At 38.3% G+C, this 22451-nt stretch overlaps 3 protein-coding genes across 6 annotated transcripts; 2 read left to right on the top strand and 1 right to left on the bottom strand.

The window, feature by feature from the left end:
• Nucleotides 1–926: 926 nt before the first annotated feature.
• On the top strand, nt 927–3104 carry LOC124213041 (Phosphatidylinositol glycan anchor biosynthesis class W a). Of its 2 annotated transcripts, none has more exons than XM_046613844.2 (2): nt 927–1166; nt 1277–3104. In XM_046613844.2, the coding sequence occupies exon 2, from the start codon at nt 1332–1334 to the stop codon at nt 2838–2840; it is 1509 nt and encodes a 502-aa protein (XP_046469800.1). In that variant the 5' UTR covers nt 927–1166; nt 1277–1331; the 3' UTR covers nt 2841–3104. The 2 variants fall into 2 exon arrangements, with proteins under 2 accessions (XP_046469800.1, XP_046469799.1); XM_046613843.2 differs by having other exon boundaries at nt 928–1205.
• A 310-nt stretch (nt 3105–3414) lies between these two features.
• On the bottom strand, nt 3415–7659 carry Eogt (EGF-domain O-GlcNAc transferase). 3 transcript variants are annotated; one of them, XM_046613839.2, is made up of 11 exons: nt 7230–7659; nt 5886–6109; nt 5389–5595; nt 5167–5315; nt 4880–5043; nt 4663–4783; nt 4423–4576; nt 4130–4330; nt 3920–4053; nt 3720–3822; nt 3415–3628 (listed from the first exon to the last, which is right to left on the bottom strand). In XM_046613839.2, the coding sequence occupies exons 2-11, from the start codon at nt 6063–6065 to the stop codon at nt 3440–3442; spliced, it is 1602 nt and encodes a 533-aa protein (XP_046469795.1). In that variant the 5' UTR covers nt 6066–6109; nt 7230–7659; the 3' UTR covers nt 3415–3439. The 3 variants fall into 3 exon arrangements, with proteins under 3 accessions (XP_046469795.1, XP_046469797.1, XP_046469796.1); XM_046613841.2 differs by having other exon boundaries at nt 4663–4780; nt 7230–7658; XM_046613840.2 differs by lacking the exon at nt 7230–7659 and adding an exon at nt 6926–6977.
• Nucleotides 7660–7890: 231 nt separating this feature from the next.
• Nucleotides 7891–21620, top strand: slmo (PRELI domain containing slowmo). The gene is made up of 5 exons (XM_046613857.2): nt 7891–8273; nt 8376–8541; nt 10653–10739; nt 20287–20460; nt 20582–21620. The coding sequence occupies exons 1-5, from the start codon at nt 8242–8244 to the stop codon at nt 20813–20815; spliced, it is 693 nt and encodes a 230-aa protein (XP_046469813.1). The 5' UTR covers nt 7891–8241; the 3' UTR covers nt 20816–21620.
• The last annotated feature ends 831 nt before the right edge of the window (nt 21621–22451 follow it).

Raw genomic sequence — 22451 nt, 5'->3', positions numbered from 1 at the left:
CGCGTCCAGAGGAGATCCAGGGTGCAGCGCACTGCCTCTCGCGTCCTGGAAGGTGTCCTGGGGGATGGTTATCATCTCGCCGCTTCCCAGTCGATGGTCAATCTCGCGACGATGATCGATGCTCGCACGGTGTCGCCTTTCCAAGAGGAAGGCCTTGTTCCCCTCTCTTCCTGGGACGCCTCGAGCGAAGTCCCGATAAACACCGCTTCGGACACAACCGTTCAGAGATCGTCGCGCATTTCGAGCTACTTGGAGGATCTGCAGTCTGGATTATCTCACTTCGAACTCACGTCGTTTGCGTCGATCAACGATCGATGCGTTTCGCGACAGGCTGCAACCTGCAGAAGGTTGTCGAAGGTTGTGAGCCCCGAGTACACGCTGGCCTTCGTTGAGACTCCGGCGGGAAAGGATTTCGACAAGAAACTGGCCAACAGCAAGATGAGTAAGCCGGCCGATGTCACTGATGATTCGAACGAGTTGGTTTCGGTCACTGCAGGAAAAATTGGCGATGATCCAGAGATCGTTAATAATGGTCCGCAGTCTGAATCTATCGATCATAGCTCACCCTCCAGGACAAGAAGGGATGACAAACTGTTCGCACGATTTTCGGCCAGTGTTCAAAGGGCTTTGCGCAGAGCCGTATGTTTATCCTGTTTCTCCGTTAGAGAGGATAAAAACAAATTAAATAACGATGATCAGATTTTGTGACAATTGAAACGGTGATAGTACCCATTTAGAACTATGAGCTTATTTTACTTGGATTTATTATTATACTGTGGAATTCATGGATACGTATACCTATGTAGTCGCAAAGTGTACTACGTATTATATTATTCGTGATAACGACCATCGAGAACTGCGGGTGAATAAATGTTCGACTAACATTGACAACGAGCTTGGTAGTGATGTAAATTTCACTGTTGCGATAGTAACATGAAAATAGCTTAATGAGTAATGTTTTCTCACACTTTCGCAAGTGTCTCAAATTTGACCGCTCCTTTTGTACTACGTCGACTTGATATCCTTAGACGCGTGGCAATCGATAAGCACAGTAAAAGCAGAGTAGCGGACGAGACATGTGCTTGAAAATGGCGGCACGACGTTGTGTCGTTAAGTGAGTCGAGGAGGGTGTAACCGATACCAGAGAAACTCGGATCGGCTAAAAGGCAAGTGTAGGCGATCAATACGAGAAAGGGAATTACGCGGTAAGCTCAGCTCGTCATTCCTTCCACTAATTCGAGGCGAATTCTCAAAGACATGTGTCACGATTTTTTAGGCTATCGCTCACCGCATCTGACAAGAAACGCCGCGGAATACGGAACGCGGTAATAATGGCGGTCGATTCAAACGAGGCGGCATACAGAAAGGCGCAAATAGAATTCGTCACCAACAACCACGGCACTACAGCGAGAGAAACATTGCTGATGTTAATGCCGAGCGTTTGTAGCTTGTTGTTGATGTTAACGACATCATGCATACTCGGGAAATACCTGAATCGCGCAACAAGATTCATTTTAGAATTCCTGATAGTAATAGTACCGACAATTCTATGCTGCACGATTTACTCTGATGCTAAAATATCCGTCTGCCTAGCTCTCCTCGCCTTATCATGCACAAATTTTATGTTAATGATCATCATGGCAAACCCTACAACAATTGGTAATAGTCAGCCATCACGAGTAGGAACTCGCCATCCTTTTATAACAAACTTCCGAGCCCTGACCAACCTGTTGACTGCTATTTGCATATTGGCTGTCGACTTCAAAGTATTTCCACGTCGTCACGCAAAGACTGAAGTATATGGTTACAGCCTGATGGATACAGGCGTGGGATTTTTTGTAATTGCAAATGCGCTGGTCTCTCCGGAGGCAAGAGATTCTGGCGATCGTCGAACTTCAGGTTTTTTGACGACTGCTTCGAGAAACTTGCACGATTGCCTGAGGAGCTGCATTCCTCTTTTGATTTTGGGTTCGGCTAGATACTTCTCTGTCGAATATCTAAATTATCAGAAACATGTAACGGAGTACGGCGTTCACTGGAATTTTTTCATCACACTAGCTGCGGTGAAGATCCTAACAAGCATTGTAACTTCTCTGATAACTCCCAACCGTTCTTTGCTTCTTGGTATTTCTATTCTTGGCATGTACGAGTACTTACTCAGTCAGAAAACTGTGAAAAAATGGGTTTTCGGACACTCCAGAGAAGGATTCTTGAATGCTAATCGTGAAGGGATTGTATCCACTCTGGGCTACACAGGGCTTTATTTTATTGGCGTTGTCGTTGGCAGATTGATACACTCGACATACCTCAGGGCAAGCAGAGCACAGACTGGTAGATCCACATATTTCAATTTTACCATATTCGGACGAACTTTTGAGGCTCAATACAGTGAATCTATGATTCTCTGTGTAAAATTGTCTTTAATTGCGGCACAAGCATGCATAGCCACCCTTTTTCTAAATGGGTACCGCAGAACTTCTCGAAAGCTGGCTAATGCTGGATATTGTGCTTGGATGGTTACTCTGTCCACAGTTATGTTGACTTTGTTGTTGCTGATCGATATTATAGCAGATATTTTTAAGCAGGTCACATCGAAGAATAAGAACGTTACGCAAGTCCAGAATCAGATCTCTAGTATACCTGAAATTTTCGAAGCGATTAACTATAATGGCCTAGCTTTCTTTCTCATCTGTAATTTTCTCACTGGTGCCGTAAATATGACTGTTAGAACGCTGTATGTACCAGATATTGAAGCTGTCCAAATTATCACTGCGTATATGTTGGCAAGTACCGGCCTATTCGCAGTTTTGTTCAGATTTAAAATACAAATTAAGTTGTGAGATTTAACGACGAGTTACTGCTCTTAGGATTATCTAAGTCAACTGAAATGCATTCTTGTTGTTCAAATTTGGTGCCTTCATAATTAAATAATTCAGTATGCTAAACCATCTTCTATTCAGGTATCGTGCAACGGTTAAAAATTATATTCATGTATTCATTTCTAAAACATTTAAATATACGTGTATATAATTAAGTATGTACAACGATTTTTTATATAAAAATAATAAAAATCATTTACCTAAATAGGAATCAGTAACGTATATGTATATGCAATGCATTTTGTTGTCACTTATGGCAATCATTTGAACACTGAAGTGACGACTTGTTTTCTAAACTGTAAGCAACACACTCAGACTTAAAGCAAGATACGAATCCATCATTGGGAAATAATAGTTGTCTCAGTAATGTAAAATCGAATATAAAACCTCATTTATCATCCAGATTCAACACACGATTATTGATATTTTCGGATTAATGGATTACTTGTACACTGAATTAATTGTGTTCTACATATAAATAGTATATCTTCCCGTTATAAATGGTAACTATTGTTAGATGCTCACATTGACCAGGTTTGATCTAATTTTTTTTTTTTTTTTTATAACTCGTCTTTGGGCACATTTTTGTAAGACGTAATATTTTTTTTTGATGATTGTTTGATGAAATCTTTGAACGCTTTATGATTTTTAACATGTTTTTCTGCAACAGTTACGAGTCGCAGAAATTCTTCGACATCAAAACTGTAGTTTGTAAACTTTGCATGAGCTCCGCCATCCGGATGTGTTCCCTGGAGAAAGAAAACAAACAATGAGAATCATGCTTCAAATTGGCAATTTGAGAAAAAAGTTTTTAAAGCTTTGAGAGTGTTAATTTCTTACAGGATCTTCTTGAACCAACTTTTCCAGATTTTCCCATGTCAAGTACTTCACACCTCTTAATCTAGCAAGATCTTTGTAGCAGCTTGGGTCTTCACAATTGTATCTAAAAAATTAGTACATTGGGATTTGAAATATGTATATATAGCTTTATGAATCTATCAATTCAAATGCGTACGTAAATGGAATAAAAAATCACTGACATTTCAAAAACTGCAGCCCACTCTGGCAGAAACATCAGATGTGTAAGCCCAGCACCGTGTATTCCGATGAAAATATCAGTGTTCCTTGTTATCCGTAGTTGATTTTTGAATGACAAATTCTTGTTGTAAGTTACCTGCATGGAACGAAATCTACGTCAAGAATGCATTATTTTAGTAAGTTAACTTCAATGCTCTATCGACTTTACAAACCTTTCTAACTTTATAGTTGGGATTCCTTTTCAAAGCCTCAACAAGATCATCCTCGTTGAGTATTCTCCTGTACTGTGTGTCTCTGCTCAGAAGCGTGACTCGAATATTCGAATTTTTTTTCTCACGCCTCTGTACATTCAATCTGTGCAGAACGTGGTCGCTGAACGCTTTGAAAAGACCGCTTTTTTCACATCCGTAAATCTGTTTATCGACGGAATTAGTTTGTTGTATGTGAAAATATAAATTAAATAAAACACACACTTTCGACTTTGTTAGACAAATAATAAATTTACCAATGGCGTGTTGTAGTAGAGTCCGAAAATCATTCGTGGTAACATCGGAAATATTATATTCTTGAAGCAAACTGTTTCCCCTCGAAAGGTCTTTAAATCCCATAACGGATTGCTGGTAAATGCAGCAAAAGTATCTTCAAACGCTGATTGATAACTGCAGATATAAAGTTTTTTTCAGCATTTACAGACCAAGTGATTGGTGCTACGGCTAAACGTGCTTTAGTTCAAAGAGAAAGTGACCTATAACTCTCCCATATCAAAATATGATTGTCAGTATCAAAAGTTGACGGATGCGATAAATTGACGTGAAGGGATGCGTAGAGGTTGAAAAAGTCACAGAAGTGGTGGTACATGTTAACTGCTGCAACAAAATAAATCGTCAAAGAGTATTTCATTCGATTTGGTCACCGCGGAAATGGGCGTAGATCCTTTCGTATTATATTTCGAAAAAACGTACTGGCGTCAATTTTCATGAGAAATGTCGGTTTTTCAATAACCACGTCACAATCCCCTTCCGGTATTGGACGTCTAGCCAGTTTTCTAAAGTTTCGAATTTCTGGTCCCCACGACTGCAAGGGACTGATATGGTCTGCATTTTCCTTGAGTCTACCTTCGTTTAATCTGATAAACAAAGCACGAACAGATATCGGTTATTTTTAGTTGCCATATTTGTACTTAGCTCATCATTCGTACAGTAATTATAGAATTAGAAAAATAAAAATACAACGTATTCCATGTCCTCACGTGCAATAGCCACCGATTTGACCTTCTTGCAAAACGTCCATCTTGTATCTTATCGGATCCCTTCGACTAGCGAGATCAGTGAAATTGATCATAATATTTCGGCCTCTGCAGAATCTCATGTGATTCGAACACTCGAGCGATGAATCGTCCTGAGAATCGAAAATGTAGAACATCAGAAAAGATTCGTAAATTTTAATGCATTCGCAAACTATGGTAGCTCACGAGAAAAAGAGGTTCGCATAATATCCTCATCTCCCTTTTTTGATCCCGGACATAGCCGAAATCACCCTGCGTATAAAACGTGTCAAGTTGGGCCTGTTTTGTGGCTACCCAACCCTTGTGATCTCCCGGACATTTTGGTATCGAGTAAGCGTTTTCCGGCTTGCAGTTGTCCTCGTATCCCCAGCACACTTTGCTGTCCAGGTGCTCCTGAGGCAAAAAAAGTGATATCAAATAAAACAAATTTTTTCGCAATCGTTATTCAACGCAGATGCTGTTATTTCCCTTTTCCATTTTGCCCCGATTTGAATAACCGCGCGCGTTTTCATTGCCAGGAAGACTCGAAGGTTTGATTGTTTCATGTAAGAAAACCATGAAAAAGTGCCCCCCATATTCGCCGTATGAAAACCTGTATTTTTTTCAAGATTACCACACCAGACAAAAGCTTCCTTTCATTCACTTCCACGTAAGTAAAGAAACTTGTATATAAATTTACTTGCCTTATAAGGACAGTCCGGATCGTTTCGACACTTTTCGGTCATCGACGGGAATGAATTGAAGTAAAACTTGAGCTGATCATCGGGCAGATTGATGTTCGTGTAATTATCGGCAAGAATTTCCGGCGGTACCGAAGCGAGAACGAAGATAATTACGATGTAATTAAAACCCATGCCGGACATCGGCCAGACTGGAACTTTAACAATTTTCCTAATTCACTGGAGACCTGGAAGAACGAACGGTTGGAACCGGAAATTATAGCTGGATTAGTATCTCGTAGAGTTATAATACACGCCTTTTTGCGTTGGCGGTTATGTTTATATATATATAGCGATGATGATATTACAGACGTGAGAATATGTAACGTGACAACTCATTTATAGGTGGGCGATCGGAGTGTAATATTATAGTTATAGGCACGTGAAATCATCAAATATTTGCGCGAGCCTTCTATTCACATGTTTGGTGAACACGTTTCGATAGATGATAATGAAAGTCGATTAAAAATTATCGAATATATTGGCGAACGAAATGTGCGTGATTGATAATCAGCAATTGCAGTCTAAATTATCACCGGTGTGATTTTACACTGTCTGATGTTCACATATAATAATTTGTACATAAATCTCAGACGATGCTATATAATCCTTGTAGCCGCGACTGAAATTATCCTCATTACAGTTTTTAGATTAACCCTCGTTAGCGCAGATGCGAGATGGATTTGCTTTCACTAAAGCTGAGATCGTTCAGGTATAATTCAAATCACGGAACGTAGAGATATATTCTACTGAAAAATATAATAAAAAGCATATCCACTTATAATATATATTTTCTACTGGATAGATTTTTTATTTTTCACTTATAAATCGCAAACATTAACGCAACCTTCGGCCACGTGGAAATAAAAATATGCACCGTTTCAAAAACTATATTTTTAATAACTCATCACCTAGTTTAAGCATAGAGTTATTAATTTATCTCAACTAATCGAACTCAAGCTATTTTTAATAAATATTGATTAAATGCGAGTAGTAAAATTTACTTCTAAGGTTCGCTTTATTCGTAAATTTCGTAATCTCGGTTGTATTATAGCATCGCCGTTAACGCCGTTGCCGTCATGTGGTCACGTTGTACTTATACTATACCAATAACTACGGCGTGTATGAATTTCTTGTGACTATAGTTTTCTTTTTGGAAAAAAATTGTATGTGATCATCGAACGTTCGGTTGATAAAACAGTCGGCATCGGAGTGGACAACAGTTATTTCAAATGATAATAAATGAAAACAGTTCGAAGTCATAAAGTCTGGGAGAGGAAATTATTTTCAATCGAGTATGCAACTCACCGGCTGGCAGAACGAGACGAGAGCCGATCCCGTGTGATCTTTGACGCGGGTATTTCACACGCGTAAAATGGTAGAATGCTCGGATACTGCCGCATGTCATACACCTCGCCTTTCACATTCGGAGCCAGAGAGCCAAGCACAGCTGTTCGACGCCTCCAATATGGCCACTACCCATTGAATACCCTTCTACGTCGCGCTTCGATTCTTTCAATTAAAGCTCACTAAATTTGACGCCTTTTTTCATGTGTTACGGACTCAAATATATATCAGATCGTCTGCCCATCAGGTCTGAAAACATCAGGGATCGGAGCTGGTTTGTCAAAAATATTATTTGAAAACTGCAGAAAGCGTTCAAGGCATATTCGAAATCCTGGAAAAAAGGTCTAAACAACCCAATTGTATAGTGCAATTGTAATTTTCTTTACAAATTTTTCCCTTTACCAATCAATTTTTGTATCGTAAAGGCGATATAGCCTTATCAATCATATAATTCTCTTTTCAGTTTTATTGCGTCGTATATAAACCAGTCAAAATTTCCGCTAAATACCGGCACGCAGTGCGCGCCTCCAGCGGCAAAAATCTACTTTTGTCGCGACTTCTTGACCGCCTCAGCGCTCGGTCGGTATGTACGCACGGTATGAAGGTGGCTGCAGGTGTGGTGAGAGATTCGTACTTAGCTCGTGTATTTTATTTTTCGATTAGATTCGGGTGGGGGTGAACCTTGGCATTCAGTTTTAATCGTTCGTATCGTTCATTCGGCCGTTTATTCGGTACATATAGCGAGTGTGGTGGTGTTTCGGTCTACGGCTCCGGCGGTTAAAAGTTGGAATTTTCTTACGGCGCTAATTGCAACGCCCGGAGATCTTGATTTCACTCACTAGACGTGCTCGCGTTCCGTCACCAGTTTTCCGTGATAAATTACAGTGTCCGGTCGTCCTACTGCCTCTGGGTTTCGAACAAGGCTCGCACTGGCCGCAGAGTTTTGTGCTTCTACGAAACTTATCAACGGAAAATGAAGATCTGGAACGTGGAGTACGTCTTCAAGTGAGTTACCCTCGGCCATATTGAAGTTTCCTATTATTCCAATTTCCTCGATTACGCGTTAAACTCTCGAAACGAGAATTAATAGTATTTTGACTCTTGCAGCCATCCATGGGAAACGGTGGCCAAAGCAATTTGGAGGAAATACCCGAACCCCATGAACCCTGCGGTGATCGGCATCGATGTCGTCGACAGGAAAATCGTCGACGGTGTCTTACACTCCCACAGAATAGTCTCGAGCGAATGGGGCTTTCCAAAGTGGGTCGAATCGGTCAGTATTACCTCATTATCGTTTCACCATCCCTCCCTTCCCTCTCCCATCATCGAGTCGAACTCTCAGACACCACGTGCTGTCCGTTGCCTAACGTGTCATAACCTCAAACTCCGTACTCCGTTTCGAGTGACGCAATGTCGACTTACGACTATGAAAATTCGAATATCGTACGTTGCCAAACCGATCTTTGGATCGCGGATTTATTTTTGCACTTGTCTGATTTCTCTGACATTAAATCCGATCTCAAAGGTCAATCATGTCAGGCTCAAGTTTACGCTGCCGATCCGCTTTGAAACTCTAGGCAGGCTCGGTGCTGTCGCGGTTTCTACGAATGATCAATGATAACCTACAGCATAGTTGGACGCATCTGCTGTATAGTCTTGTTAAAAAGTATCGAAACAAAGGTGACGAACCAAGCTTAACTTGGTTAATTCGTAATCGTAGGCTGAAATATTATAGAAAAATTGTACAATGATGCGAATCTTTGCAAAGGTTGCAATAACTCTGATCTTGTGATTGGTATATTCAATCTCGAAGTGTTTTTATTTTTGTAACCAGAGCTGGAAACTGAAGATAATATTGTTGTATAGACCTGTTTCATATTGAGTCACCGCGTCGCCATTGTTCTGGGTAATTTCAACATCTTTATAACCTTGCTTTCAAGTGCCCCTTGTAAATGGCCACCATTTGATGCACAATTACTATTTAGATTGAGAGAAGGTTACTTTCGCTACCAATCTTGACCCTCAAATGTTCAAGGTTTCCTAGTATTTGAAACAAATTTTTTCTTCTCATGATTGGGTCAGGGACTCTGTAGTTATAAGAAATAATTTGAAGGAATTTCATGTGTCTAGAAATATAAAATACATTTCAGGGAATGCTAATTTCTTTGTATTTAATGCAAGCCTTTCAAAGCATACTTAAAGTTTTACACACCCGATAAAAATATTTAAAAACCGAATATGGCCAATCACAAATTGATGGCAGAATTAAATGTAATATATTTTAATTTTGGATCAAAATCGCGGAGCTTTTTTCAAAGACAGCAATAAATGCCAATGAAAGTTGAAAAATTACACAAAATTTCTGGAACAAAGTAATTTCAAATTCGTTTTTAAGCAGGTGCAACTATGTGTTTGTAGTAAACTTTTTCCTAAAAAACTTTTCTATACACTTGATCATATTATTTGTACAAGTGCATATATTCCCAATAATTGATTGAAGTAAGCGCATCCTGCAAGACGTATATATATATATAGATATTATTGCACGTGCCAAAAACGTGTCAAGGTGTACGTCACAACGTCAAAGTACGCTTGCTCGCTTGCATTCCGATTAAACGTACATCGAGCAAAGTGAATTTCTCTCTTTTACATGCCGTTCCGGTGAAGTATATTTTCGAACATGGAATGACCGCGATAGGCGCAAAATGCGAAAAAGAAACCTACGACAACGGTTGACCGTAAAATAAAATTAGAAAACACATCGTTTTCGTTTTCTATCGAGGCTGTAAACGCGATTAGTGCAGACGACTCGATACGCTGAAAAGCTGACAATGAGCAACGGCGCGAGTTGAGAGGAACATTTCCATTCAAGATAAAACTGACAACCCGATAATCATCCAACAACGAGAATTGTCCCCATGTGACACGGCGCTGATATGAGTAGTCTTTCATTCAATATGCGCGGTTCGCGGTTAGTTTCAGTGATGATAATATTAACGATTCGCTGTATAACAATTTCGTGCAGGTATAATGTTTGTTAACTTTGCCGAGGCGCGATCAATCTTTCTGCTAAACTTTCCGTTACCCTTCTTGCACGGCACACGTTAATTTGTTGCCGTTTGGATTTGACCTTCGCGGATCATCTCGCCATTTACTTCAATTACTTTTGACAAGTGCTGCCTCCAACCCTCGGTTATTAATTTATGCCACTTTGTACATGAACCGATCCAATTTTTTTAAACTTACATCCTCTCTATTCAATACGCGGAGAGGAATAAATTCTGTATATATACATATAATATGTTTGTGAGGAGGAAATTTCCGAGGGTAGTAAGCCAAGTCTTTTGTATCTAATTCCGTTACTTTTCACACTTTTTATTACAGCTCATAGGAACTGCTTCCGTTTGTTACGCCAGCGAATGGAGTGAAGTAGACATTGAGAACAAACAGATGACGTTGAAGACCAGAAACGTGAGTAATTCCTTTGTTGCATAGTTTAACGCTGTACGCGTTGTGAAAAAAAAAATTTAACAATACGATCTTACGAATCGGTTGAACCTTCGGAGTTTGATGTATAATATTATACTTATGCATCAGTATTTGCGTGCCACTAGCACGCGCTGGAATTTTTTTAGTAAGGTTGTTTTGAAATGATTTGATAAAAGACATTTTCAAGTTCTTCTTTATCGCAGAAATGCATTTTACATTAGGGTGAAATTGATAAGCGAACATTTTTCGTCTCGGTTCAAGGATGGATCAATTTTTATCGCAATTTTATGCGCTGCGCATCTCTCGGCGGTTAAGTGATATTTTATATCTTGCCGCTGCTGCAGTGACGTCACTGGAATTTGAGATCAATGGATGAGTTCACTTATAAAAGTGTAATACGGAATATTTTATCGTAAAGTTAATGCTGCTCCGGGTTTTGCCATAATCCGACTAATTACCATTTACAGATAGTCATGATAATTGAATAAAATTTGCGTAATTGAATGAAATTACTTGTACGCGTGATTCGAAATTTGCGGTATTACTTGTAGTCTTTATCCTTCGGCTTTGCACCTCTCACATTTTCATACCAGCATTTATCATTTCACGGTTATACCTATACGCGTTGACCCTGAAAACAATTGTATGATTTATTTTCGTTGCTCGTTGGAAACTGTGCCAGATCTTACGAGAATGATATACGGACTCACGTGCGTCACCGATTTTACTATTACGCTATTTCTAATACGTATAACATGTTTATCCTGTTACATGCGACAAAGTATCGGTATTGTGCTAATTTGCGATTTAGATTTCCATCTTTCTTTGACTAATTGAAAGAAGGAAAAGTAGTCCGGCAAATTTAATGCCAATTGCATTTCTGTATACTATACCTACCTATTTATCATATTTATTTTCTTCTTGCATTTTCGTGACAGTTTTGTCTTATATGATTGTTATATTGAAAAAAAAAGGCCAGGGCAATACCTTATCATCGTTGAAGGGTAAACTATAAACGTTGTCTGGTGCTGTCTGTTTTACCGAGCGTTGTTAAAGATTTGTTTTTCCCTGTTCAGCAAGAGATGGCGTCACTCGAACTTTTCAAGTAATTGTAAAAATTGAAGAAGAGAAATCTTAGATCATAATTACAGGTAAAATTACAATAAAACTGTAAAATATAAATTATAGCATTAATTGCTTATTCATAAAAGAAAGATAAGAAAGAAGAAAAAAAAACAAAAAAGAAAAGAAAAAATGGTGCAGCAATATTGTTTAACTTATTTAAAAATTTGAGGACTTTTTTATTTTTAATATCCAATTAAAAGTCATTTGATACACACATCGCATACTTCCCAATTTTTTTTTTTGCATGGTATACGAAATTCATTCTGCGCCAATGGCTCATGAGTGTGGAAATATTTTCGAATGGTATAGAACAATGTTATTGAATAACAGATGAGCAATATACTTGTTTGAAAACAGTTTCAATGTAATAATTGAGTTTCTAACGAGCTGCCAACGGATGTTGTTCAAGGTATGCATATATGCACATTGGGCAGAACCAGCGGGGTGAGCAAATGTCACCTCTTGTCATATCATTTCTCATCGCCTGCTTTCCTTTTTATTACTTTTCGCGCCGTATCCAATCAACGAAATGTCAGAATTATGAATGGATGGATATAATTTGCTTGTTCGTGTGATTCAATTTTTATACTCATCAACCAAACACCATTGGACATTGATTATAGAACTTGAAAAACATGACCAGACGTAATACATGTCGAGTTACAATATTTTTTTTTTTTTTTCTTTTTTTTTCTCCAAAAAATGCAAACACGGTTCATCGTATCGAAAAATTGGATCACTTCGCCTCTTTTAACGGTTATGGAGTGTGTAACAAATAAAAGTATAAAACTGTGAGTTTTTCTTTCTTTCGAAAAGGCTGCAATTGCAATCCAATTTATTTCTAATTGATTGCTGCGTGGTGGGAGTTTTGAAAATTCACAAGCGGTATGCACACCCAGCCATAGAATATTCCCGACGCGTAGTATAATATAAAAGCTCGATGTCGCGTACGTATGTGTATGTATAAGATGTGTTCGATGCCTTGATGATTTCTGTGGAAAAATTCAGTGCGCGTAGGCGGCGTCTCTGAATGTCGCTATTCAAGCTCCCTCTCCCCTCAATTTTCCGCGGTAACGCTGTGGAGACGGGAAATCGCATTCGTAAATTTCAGGCTGCACTCACGCCTATTTTATCGAAAAAGAAAAAGTAGAGGCAGAAGAATGGCGGTATGGAAAAAAGAGATGTAAGAAGAAAAGAATAAAAATAAAATAAAAATGAATGAATAAATCAATGCAGAAATATATCACACCAACCTACTTGCCATTCGTTCCACATAAATAATCGTCGTTGAGTTCATTTCTCATTCAAAGATTATACATGTATGTCGGATCGCTCAGCGCATCGTGATTCAAGATTTTCGAACAGATCCCAAACGACCGCTGACGATAAGCCCGTGAAATTTTATCGCGAATGAATTCAAGAGAGACAAAACAAACGAACGTATGTATCCGAAGACGAACCTGCGGTTTAAAAAATTTATTTCGTCGTATAATAACGAAGTCTTGTTTCAACCGTATAGTAGAACAAATTTTCATCAAATCATCAAATGAAATTGGTATCCATTTGACGAGCAATCGATCTTCAAAATGGTTTATAATTTTAGAAAAAAAGAAAATGATATTATTCCTTTAAAAAGAAACGGAAGTAAGAATACTTTTCTCCCTGATCTTAGAATTGATTGGATAGGAATCATCGATATTCCGTCTCGTGCTACGATATCGACTCCTTGATAAATAGCGTTGCGCAATATCTGTCCCGTGTGATGTAACGTCGTCTTTATACGTCCATTCCGCATTTTCTATTTATGGTAAAAGCATTACAAGAATAGCAAGCTGTTGAATCCCTGCACCAGCCAGCTCCTCCATCCTCTCGGCACTTGCAGCGCTAGCCGCATAATTCCGCAGGGTTTGCGCCCCAGACCGTGGATATGATAGGTTATTGATGCGGGCATTACCGGCTGCATGGCTTCGGGGTTGGTTTCCGTGAAGCATTACCCTGCTTCTTCCCCCCCAGCCCACAGTCAGGGATATTCTTACTATATGCATGTGTACAAAAATCCTCAGAAACGGAATATAAATCTGGAAAAGTGGATAGAGAAGGTGGATAAAAAATTGCGCCGCCGTTGAACCGATGCAGATGGTGCAGTATTTGCAAAACAGGGAATGCGTGTACCGCAAATAGCTTATATTTATAATGTTCGAGACAGTAAAGTTAACGTAAAGGAACATCAGGGAAAATATCGTTATTCAACAATTTCAGAACGACTTTCAAGGAGTTCATTTTTGCAACATGCATACCTATGTATGACTACGTTTTGTGTTATCACGGTATACTAAATTTCAAACAATCGTAAAATTGCGAAGTAACGATTTTTCGTAAACACGAATCTTTTCAGTAACGTTGCCAACTTCATTCTCCTTAATATTTATCCTATTCGTTCAATTCGTATCACTGATTCGTTCCAATGATCAATAAAAATTATGACGTTTCGTTCGAAAAATTCATAACAATCAGAGTAATTCTTTATAATACCTACACAGCTTGTTCCTATACCGAACAAGCACAACATGCACGAACGTAAAACAAATAGAAAGACATTAGGAAGATTAAAATTTCCAAAGCGTGGGTGAATTATACTCGTTTTTACAGTCGCACCTCCTCCTCTACCTACACTTCGTTTCATACCTGAGGGAATCCCCCTGACGTACGGTTATATTTCTTTGCTCGCAATCTCGGCAGCAAGCTGCAGGCAGGCCTGTTGTGTTTATACTATATCCGCGGGCTACGACTGGAATTGAACAATTCCCCATAGATATCCTCTGCTGTAATGTTATACCGGCTCGCTCGCTGCTCGTTCGCGTGCAGTTTCAAAGAAATTCTTCATAGTTTTGTTATATTTACAGAGAATTTCTCTAGTTCTCTATTAATTAAAACATAATTGCATTATTGTTGCTCATTGTCAGTGAAAATAGTCTTATGCGAGAAGTTAATTGTTTTTTTTTTTTTTTTTTTTTTTCTCTTTACATTGCCGATTTACAATATTTTTGTAACGATTTTCGCATACCCAACGTATATACGTAACTGGCGAAAATTAGGTCCGTTACTTTCTCGGCTATCTCGGTTTGATTTCCGAATCGATATAATAACCAACTCGATGTATAATATAAAACTTGGAGTCGTCCCCTGATAATACGAGCTCCTGGTGTACAGAGGCGTCGCGTCGTTAGGTGTTCATCGATGTTAGCCAGCACTCCGTGTAACAGCTCTCCTGCTGTTTGATAATTAGTAATTCTCGTTAAAGTTTCGGCGCAGCTCAGGGATATAGACTACATTTGGCTAACTAACCAATCGATTCCCAGGAGAGATATATCTTCTCGTCTGCATATGTATAGTATATGTATATATATGTATATGTATGTAGTATATATATATATATACATATACATATACATATATATGTATATATATAATAACGCGTGTGTGTAACTCGCAGGTGCGAAACGTCGGGTTGGCGCGTTGTTAGTCGTTACACAATATGTACGTCCGGATATTATACGTACCCCTACCCCTATGTAAGGCATATTCGTATACCTTATAATAACACTGCATGTGAACGTATAATGGAAACTCCTTGTACCCGAGTACCTGTGCAGGTCATTCAACGCTGTATGTAGATATTATGTATGTGTGTATATAATGTATACCTATATTCCTGTTTTAATGCCGTTCATTCGGTATAACGTAACGCCAGGCATATAGGCAGGTATATTCATAAATATACTGTCACTCGAAAGTTCCCGAGGGAGTCGAAAGTTTCACCGTCGCGTCGTCTATGCGGGTATCTCGATTCTGACTAACGAGTTAACAATAACGCGGTTGCTACCGTAGAAACTTTTATCTTCTTCTTTGTTCTCGGTGAAATAAATTCTAGTTCATCGGTATTGGAAGTTTAGACAAATATTATTTACTCTACTATGCATGTGTATGTACTGCATTAGGGTCTTCGTTAATACGGTTATTTTTCAACTTTTATGCTCCCTGGGGCTTGAACGCTTTCAAATTGACAAAAAAAAAGAAAAAAGAAAAAACTCCTTGAAAATTTGAGTTCTCCGTATCAACTCTAAGATGGTCCGCTTTGTGATTGAAGTATCTCATGGCAATAACATGAAAAAACTTATTTTACTCTTTGAAGTATTATAAATCGTTGACGAATATACCGGACGATAATGAAAAATACATATTTTTGAGAGAGTCGAACGCTTTACAAAAAAGCTCCGATCCCCATAATTCTAAATTCATAAACGCAAGCGTTCATATGTTGATTAATCAACGTTCGAAATTCAATTTATATATAATTATCATTCTGTCAAGTATATAGCTACTAAATAAATAACTGTATCATAAATATACAACATTGTATTTCCCATTATTGTCGGTATATTCATCAACGATTTGTAAAATTTCAGAAAGAAGACAAAAGTTTTTCCCATATTACTTCCATATGATACTTCGATCGCAAAGCGGACTATCTTACGAGTTCGTACCGAGAGTTCAAATTTTCAGGGAATTTTTTCCCTGTTTTTTTATCAAATTAAAAACTTTTAAGCCCCTGGGAGCGTAAAAATTCAAAAACAACCCCGTAGTAAGGACCACCCTAATACTACATAAGCAGCACGGCGGCCTGTGAAAGTGTCGGAATTAATATCGTTGGTGCAACGGTTGGTAACGTTGACGACGAATACCGCGGAGAAAATCCACCCCCCGAAGGGTTAAAAAAAAAGGACGTCGGGTGTGCCGGAGAAACGACGCGACGCGCCGACTTTGAATTATCGTCCGGACGCCGGACGTAGGAATACGGCCCTTTAAATCATAAAGGTAACAAATTTCACGCGAATAACGTACGCGCTGCACGTTGAACTGGACATCATCCTGCAAGCGTTGCGAGCTTGATTCTACTTTGGGAAACACCGAAACACGTCGGTCGTTATTCCGCACAGGATGTATACCGTGCATTCAGGTTTGATGCCGCACCGAATGCTGTAACGCACGGGAGTTTTCGAATTGATTGAAATATGGGGTTAAGTGCAGCCTCCACCCCCTCGGCTTGCGGAGAAGCTCCCACCCACCCATCCCCGTATCCGTATCCCCCTAATGAAAAATAATGCTCCTGCTGCATTCGTACTTCCTCTCTGTTTACTCTATACTATTACTCCTTTCTGCACCAGTTTCGGCTACAACAATACGGTTTTTTCGTCGTAACGTGCATCCCGGTTTTTATACGCGTTCATCCGGCCCTCGTAAAGCTATAAACCGCTGCGCGGGGCGAGTCCAGGCGGTGTTTTTTTTTTTTTTTTTTGTTTCTTTACCGTCCTCTTTTTCTTTGCGAGACGCATAATAAATTAAAGAATAAACGGAAGAAAGAATGTTTTTTTTTTATTTTATATTCTATTTTTTCTGTTTTATCTCTCATACGACTTTGTTTCGCCTGCAATATTCAATTTGCAACAAATTTTTTTTTCTTCAATCAATAAGATTCGTAAAAAGCATTTATATTCGTCATCAGATCAGACGTATCGCTTACCTAGAATTGGATGTTTGAAAATGTTGAAAGTGTTGCGTCTTATCGGCTTCATTCGGAGTGTCGTATTGTTTTAAACATTGAGATTCGATTATATTATGTTTAATACAACTGTAATTGAAATTACTTATGGTTACGGTAGAGTTGTGTCTTTTGTTTTTTTTTCTTACGTTAGTCAATTCAACATTGCAATTTTTTATTGATCATTCAGAAGAATCATCCGCTAGCATTTTTTTTTTAAAACCAATTCGATGCCAAATAATGCACCGCAATATCCAACCTTTTGTTTAAAATTCTAGTATTATTCAATTTTAGTATTTTGATTGTTGTTGAATTTTTGTTTCTCCCCAAAAAAAACACGTTTAATTTTCGCGTCAAACCTGCCACTCCTCCTCCATTTTCCATCCAGCAATTTTAAATATTCACCGACAGTGATCACCTCCGTTATCGTTGGAATGCAGATTGACCGAGTAACACTCGATTGCTATCGAGACACGTATGTGCATAGGAACCTCCGAGGAGGACGCTTGACACAACGTAACGAAGTCAAGGGGTTCGTGAGATGTTGGCGCTGGAAAGGGGAGGCTATAGATTCGGTCGAGCTGAGCTGTGTTGAGTACGGATTAAGCTTGGCTAATGAGATGGTTAAACTGACCAAAGCTTGCCACAAATGCCGTCCGAGATCTTCGAACAATGCGCCATTCTGTGCAGCAGCTGCCAAGAGTCTGCGGGATGCGCGAAATCCAATTCGCGATTAATAGTGCGTCGAGTTAATTGTAGGTGCGATTATTTTGAGGGGTTGTTTGAGAGAGGTCAATTTTGTGTGTAGAAAACGGAAAGGATTTTCGAAAGTTAGATCCAAATTATGCTTTCACATTTTGTATCTCTCAAACGATCTCTCAAAATAATCGTACATCAGACATTATGCATATATTTTTATCGATTTTCATCATTTTCAAACCTGCTAAATTCAGTCTGATCAAAAATTGTGTTCAGAATTTCTCGCAACATACTTCGCGCTTATTTTTACTTTTATCACAGAAGATTGAAATTTGTTGTTGTAAGACTCTTTCTTCCACTAGGATATAAAATTTTGTAAAAGAAATTTTTTATCATAATTTTTATTTGGTATATAGAAATAACGAAACAAGAAGAACGAACAATTTCATCGGAACATACTTTTGATTTTTATACCGTGCGTAGGTACGTTGTTTCGTATAAGTACATGTATATTTGTTTAATTTTTGTATTTCTTTTAGGCAATGTTAATTCCCACCTCGTTTCTACTCTTCTTCCACATTTTCAGCGAGAATACGTATTTAAGCCCCGAGGGTATAAGACGCAAATTGATAAAAAAAAATAAATAAAGAAATACAGAATGAAAACACAAACGTCTGTTATACACAGATGGGTAAGCAAAGTACGGCAATTATTTTCGCTTAGTATCTGAAACAGTTTTCGTTGCAAAAACATACAGTTTAAATACGGGTGTAAATGAAAAGCAAATATAAGCAAAAGCTACCCGCTTGGCTAAAATCTGCTTTATATATCCATGTATACGCATTATTACGTATACATATGCGTATGCGTAATTAACCCCGCACGTATAAGGGACACCATAAGAGAGTACAGCAACCGAATCGCGTGCAAAATTCTTTGGCCTCGTGCAGGTTATTTCGTAAACGGGAATTTTAAACTGTTGTAAAAAAAAAAGAAGCAAAACAGAAAAAAAATTATCATACTTTACCTCTTTGCTAACTTCAAAAACTGACCGTATTATTTTGGTACATGAATTGAATAATTGCAATTACCGTATCTGGATTAGTTTAATATGTACGTTAAATCGTATGTAATGCGGATAACGGAACAACGATCAAGCAGGATATTAATTGACTTGCCGATATTTTTTTGTGAAAACTGAAGCATTCACATGTGTAACATTTTAGCGCGTTATCGCAGCTTACAATTCCGTCAGGTTGTAAACGGACGATTATAACTGAAACCCACGCGGGTGTAACGCAATGTTCATTTTGTCGAACAATCTGCGTACGGGCACGTGAATTTGCATCATCATCAGCGATGCGCATGCCATCGTGGTTTATACCTAGCCCAGCTTTGTACAATTCGTACACACCGACAATCGGCACGCTGCTGCATCGATATCGCGTTCATTGTCCTGCAACTTAGTAATGCGATTGCACTTCCAGAATGCAACGGTTTGGCGCAATGTTCATCCATTTTTCTAATCCTTTTTTTTTTTTTTTTTTGTTAAATGTAAATCCTCGCCAACCGAAGCCTTTTATTTTTTATCCTCGAAAGGAAATTCAATTTTTCGAAGAACGATAAAGGCACATCGCGATTTTATTTCGTAATTGTGAAACCGCCGATTTTCTGGGAAGAATTTTATTTGGAAAAAGTGATATGTAAATATTGTAATATTGTACTATTTGTTTTCAAATATTGCGAGGAAACATTGGAAAATCATCTGGAGAGTGAAAATCTTCAAATATTATCTTCAGTCTAACCTAATTCAAGATAATATCTTTCATAAAAATTCACACGACTTTCAGTTGGTTTCACGAACTTCAACAGAATTCTGGAGTTTTTAGGGTTTGATGAATGTCTGACCGAATGCCTGACTTCAAAGGCTGATTGACCCGCGTTGTGCGTTATCGCATCAGAGAACCATTTTCAGGATGGCCAATTTCAGAATAAAATAATAGGTGACACTGCACACGCGCCCAAATTATCATTATTATCGTTATACATAGAATTTCCGTATCGTGTTTCGACTCGAATTTAATTCAGTTAAAAATTCCATTTCAGCTTACTTTTTGCAACTATATCGGGGTCGAGGAAACGGTGAAATACTCACCTCATCCGGAAAATCCACAAAGCACATTGCTAACACAGGAAGCTGTGGTTACCGTCAAGAGCGTTCCTCTCGGTCACTATATGGAGGATATGCTGACGTCTAAAATCTCCGCCAATGCCGGAAAGGTAAACAACTTTGCACAACGATGCTACGGAGATTTCGCTATTTTTTATTATTCCCTTTCGGCTTTAGTTTCCACGATTTAGCCGAGTGTTAATCACCGTTTTTCGTCAATTTGTGTAACAGGGAAGACAGGCGATCGAATGGGTGATTGGAAAGATTGACGCTGAGGTAAAGGACCTCGCAAATAACGCGGTGAAATCTACGGACGAGCTGCTGGCGCAGACGAAACGTCAGTTCGACGATCTGACGGTGAAAACCCGGAAGAGTATGGACGAGCTGCAAACGGCGGCGAAAAAGTCATTCGATGAGATTCACAATCTGACCGCACCACCGCCCCAATCTATACCGAAATTATAACTAAGATTTTGGACTAGTTTCAATCTTTTCAATTGAATCAAAATTTACCTTCATCCGCGCTGAAACCGCCTGTCCAGGACGTCGACCAAAGAGAGGAAAACAATCGACGAGATTAACCAAACGAGGAAATAGCTTAGTGAAAATAACGTGCAGTTTAAACGAGGGGAAATAAAGAAGAAACTGAAAGCAAAAAGTGACATATAATGTTTCTTTTATTTGGTTATTTAAACCGCAGCGCGTGACGTATAAATCAATAACATATAATAGAGAATTTATGAAATATTGTATTTAAAACTCCACGCAGAATAAAAAGAGGTCTGCCGAACTTTGTCTGAAACTTAAAATGTGCGAGGAATATAGCGGGGAGAAGGAAAAGTAAAACAATGAAGAAATAAAGAAGAAACAAAAAATCGAACAATTTATTATAATAAATGTAATAAAATCGTTCACTAAAAGTAATTTATCGTAAAGTTCTTTGGACACAAATTCTCCGAAGATCGCAGCCAAGCTTTATTCTGAACGAAAAGTACGTAAAACGGAATTCGGAATTCATCCGAGAGAACTTTGTTCTTTGTCTGTATGTAGTTTTTTTTTTTTCCGTTTCATCATATCATTGAAATTGATGTAAAAAGTTTTAACAGAGGTAGTATCTATCAGCAACAACTACGAAAGATAGAGTGAGAGAAAAAAATCTTACGTTACCTCAATCTTGCGCTTATTATACATGCCTATATTGTATTACATATATGTTAAATAATTATACAGATAGGCGAGAAACATACAAGAATCTAGTGATTAACTTTAATTCATTGTTATTATACATAATAGATAGTTTATAAATAAATTAATCAACCACGTAATTGATACGTGGATCAATTGATACGTTGTAATTAGAAAAAAAAAAAATCAGAAAAGTAAATGAAAAACAAAGTAATAACAAGGAAACATACTTTCATCAACGGTCTTTAAGCATAGGGTGCAACTAACACTGTCAGCCAGCTGTCATGACACTTTTTTCACCGAATATTTTCACAATACTGACAAAACTATAATGCGTCCTATCTTCACGGTTGTCTCCCGTAGCATTGTTCCGCTACGATTGTAAATAATAAGAACAAGAAATAATGCACACGTATATAGGTATATACATATATCGATAATGATGGCAATGAATTTGAGCACAAGTAAAATTATTCGGATTAAAAAAAGAAAAAAAAAAAAAAACGAAAAAGAATATAAGTAATAAATATCGAAGAATCAATGATAAATAATGTGCATTAAATTTGCATGGAAATCTTCTTGAAAATCCCTGAAAAAAATTATTCTTCTCTGTTACAGGAGGCTACATTTTAACACATAATATACAACTACGTTGAAGTAACAATCGACGTTTCAGAGTGTGAAGGAAAAAAGGCAAATTAAATACATATTAACGCAGCGACGGTGAGGATAATAATAATGATAATAATAGTAATAGTAACGGGTAAACGACGAGCGGTGGTTACCCTCTGGCAGTGACAGAGCGATGAAACCTGGAAATGATTGTTGTACCTAGGGCTAGTTTATTTTGGCGGGAAACGTGACTGAATTTAATTTCCAATGTAACGATCGAGCACTTTGTGCGAGAGTGGATGGC

Source organism: Neodiprion pinetum, chromosome 2 (assembly GCF_021155775.2).
Source record: "Neodiprion pinetum isolate iyNeoPine1 chromosome 2, iyNeoPine1.2, whole genome shotgun sequence".
Classification (NCBI taxonomy): Eukaryota; Metazoa; Arthropoda; class Insecta; order Hymenoptera; family Diprionidae; genus Neodiprion; species Neodiprion pinetum.
The sequence above is the reverse complement of the archived record's forward strand: the minus strand, read 5'-3'. Positions and strand labels throughout refer to the sequence as shown.

Coding starts and splice junctions, on each gene's coding strand:
- LOC124213041 (XM_046613844.2), top strand. CDS start 1,332: ATGGCGGTCGATTCAAACGAGGCGGCATACAGAAAGGCGCAAATAGAA.
- Eogt (XM_046613839.2), bottom strand. CDS start 6,065: ATGTCCGGCATGGGTTTTAATTACATCGTAATTATCTTCGTTCTCGCT. Junction 5,596..5,885: donor ATCCGGACTGTCCTTATAAG/GCAAGTAAATTT, acceptor TTTTTGCCTCAG/GAGCACCTGGACAGCAAAGT. Junction 4,054..4,129: donor CCAACTATAAAGTTAGAAAG/GTTTGTAAAGTC, acceptor CGTTCCATGCAG/GTAACTTACAACAAGAATTT.
- slmo (XM_046613857.2), top strand. CDS start 8,242: ATGAAGATCTGGAACGTGGAGTACGTCTTCAA. Junction 8,542..10,652: donor TTCCAAAGTGGGTCGAATCG/GTCAGTATTACC, acceptor TTTTTATTACAG/CTCATAGGAACTGCTTCCGT. Junction 20,461..20,581: donor TCTCCGCCAATGCCGGAAAG/GTAAACAACTTT, acceptor TTTGTGTAACAG/GGAAGACAGGCGATCGAATG.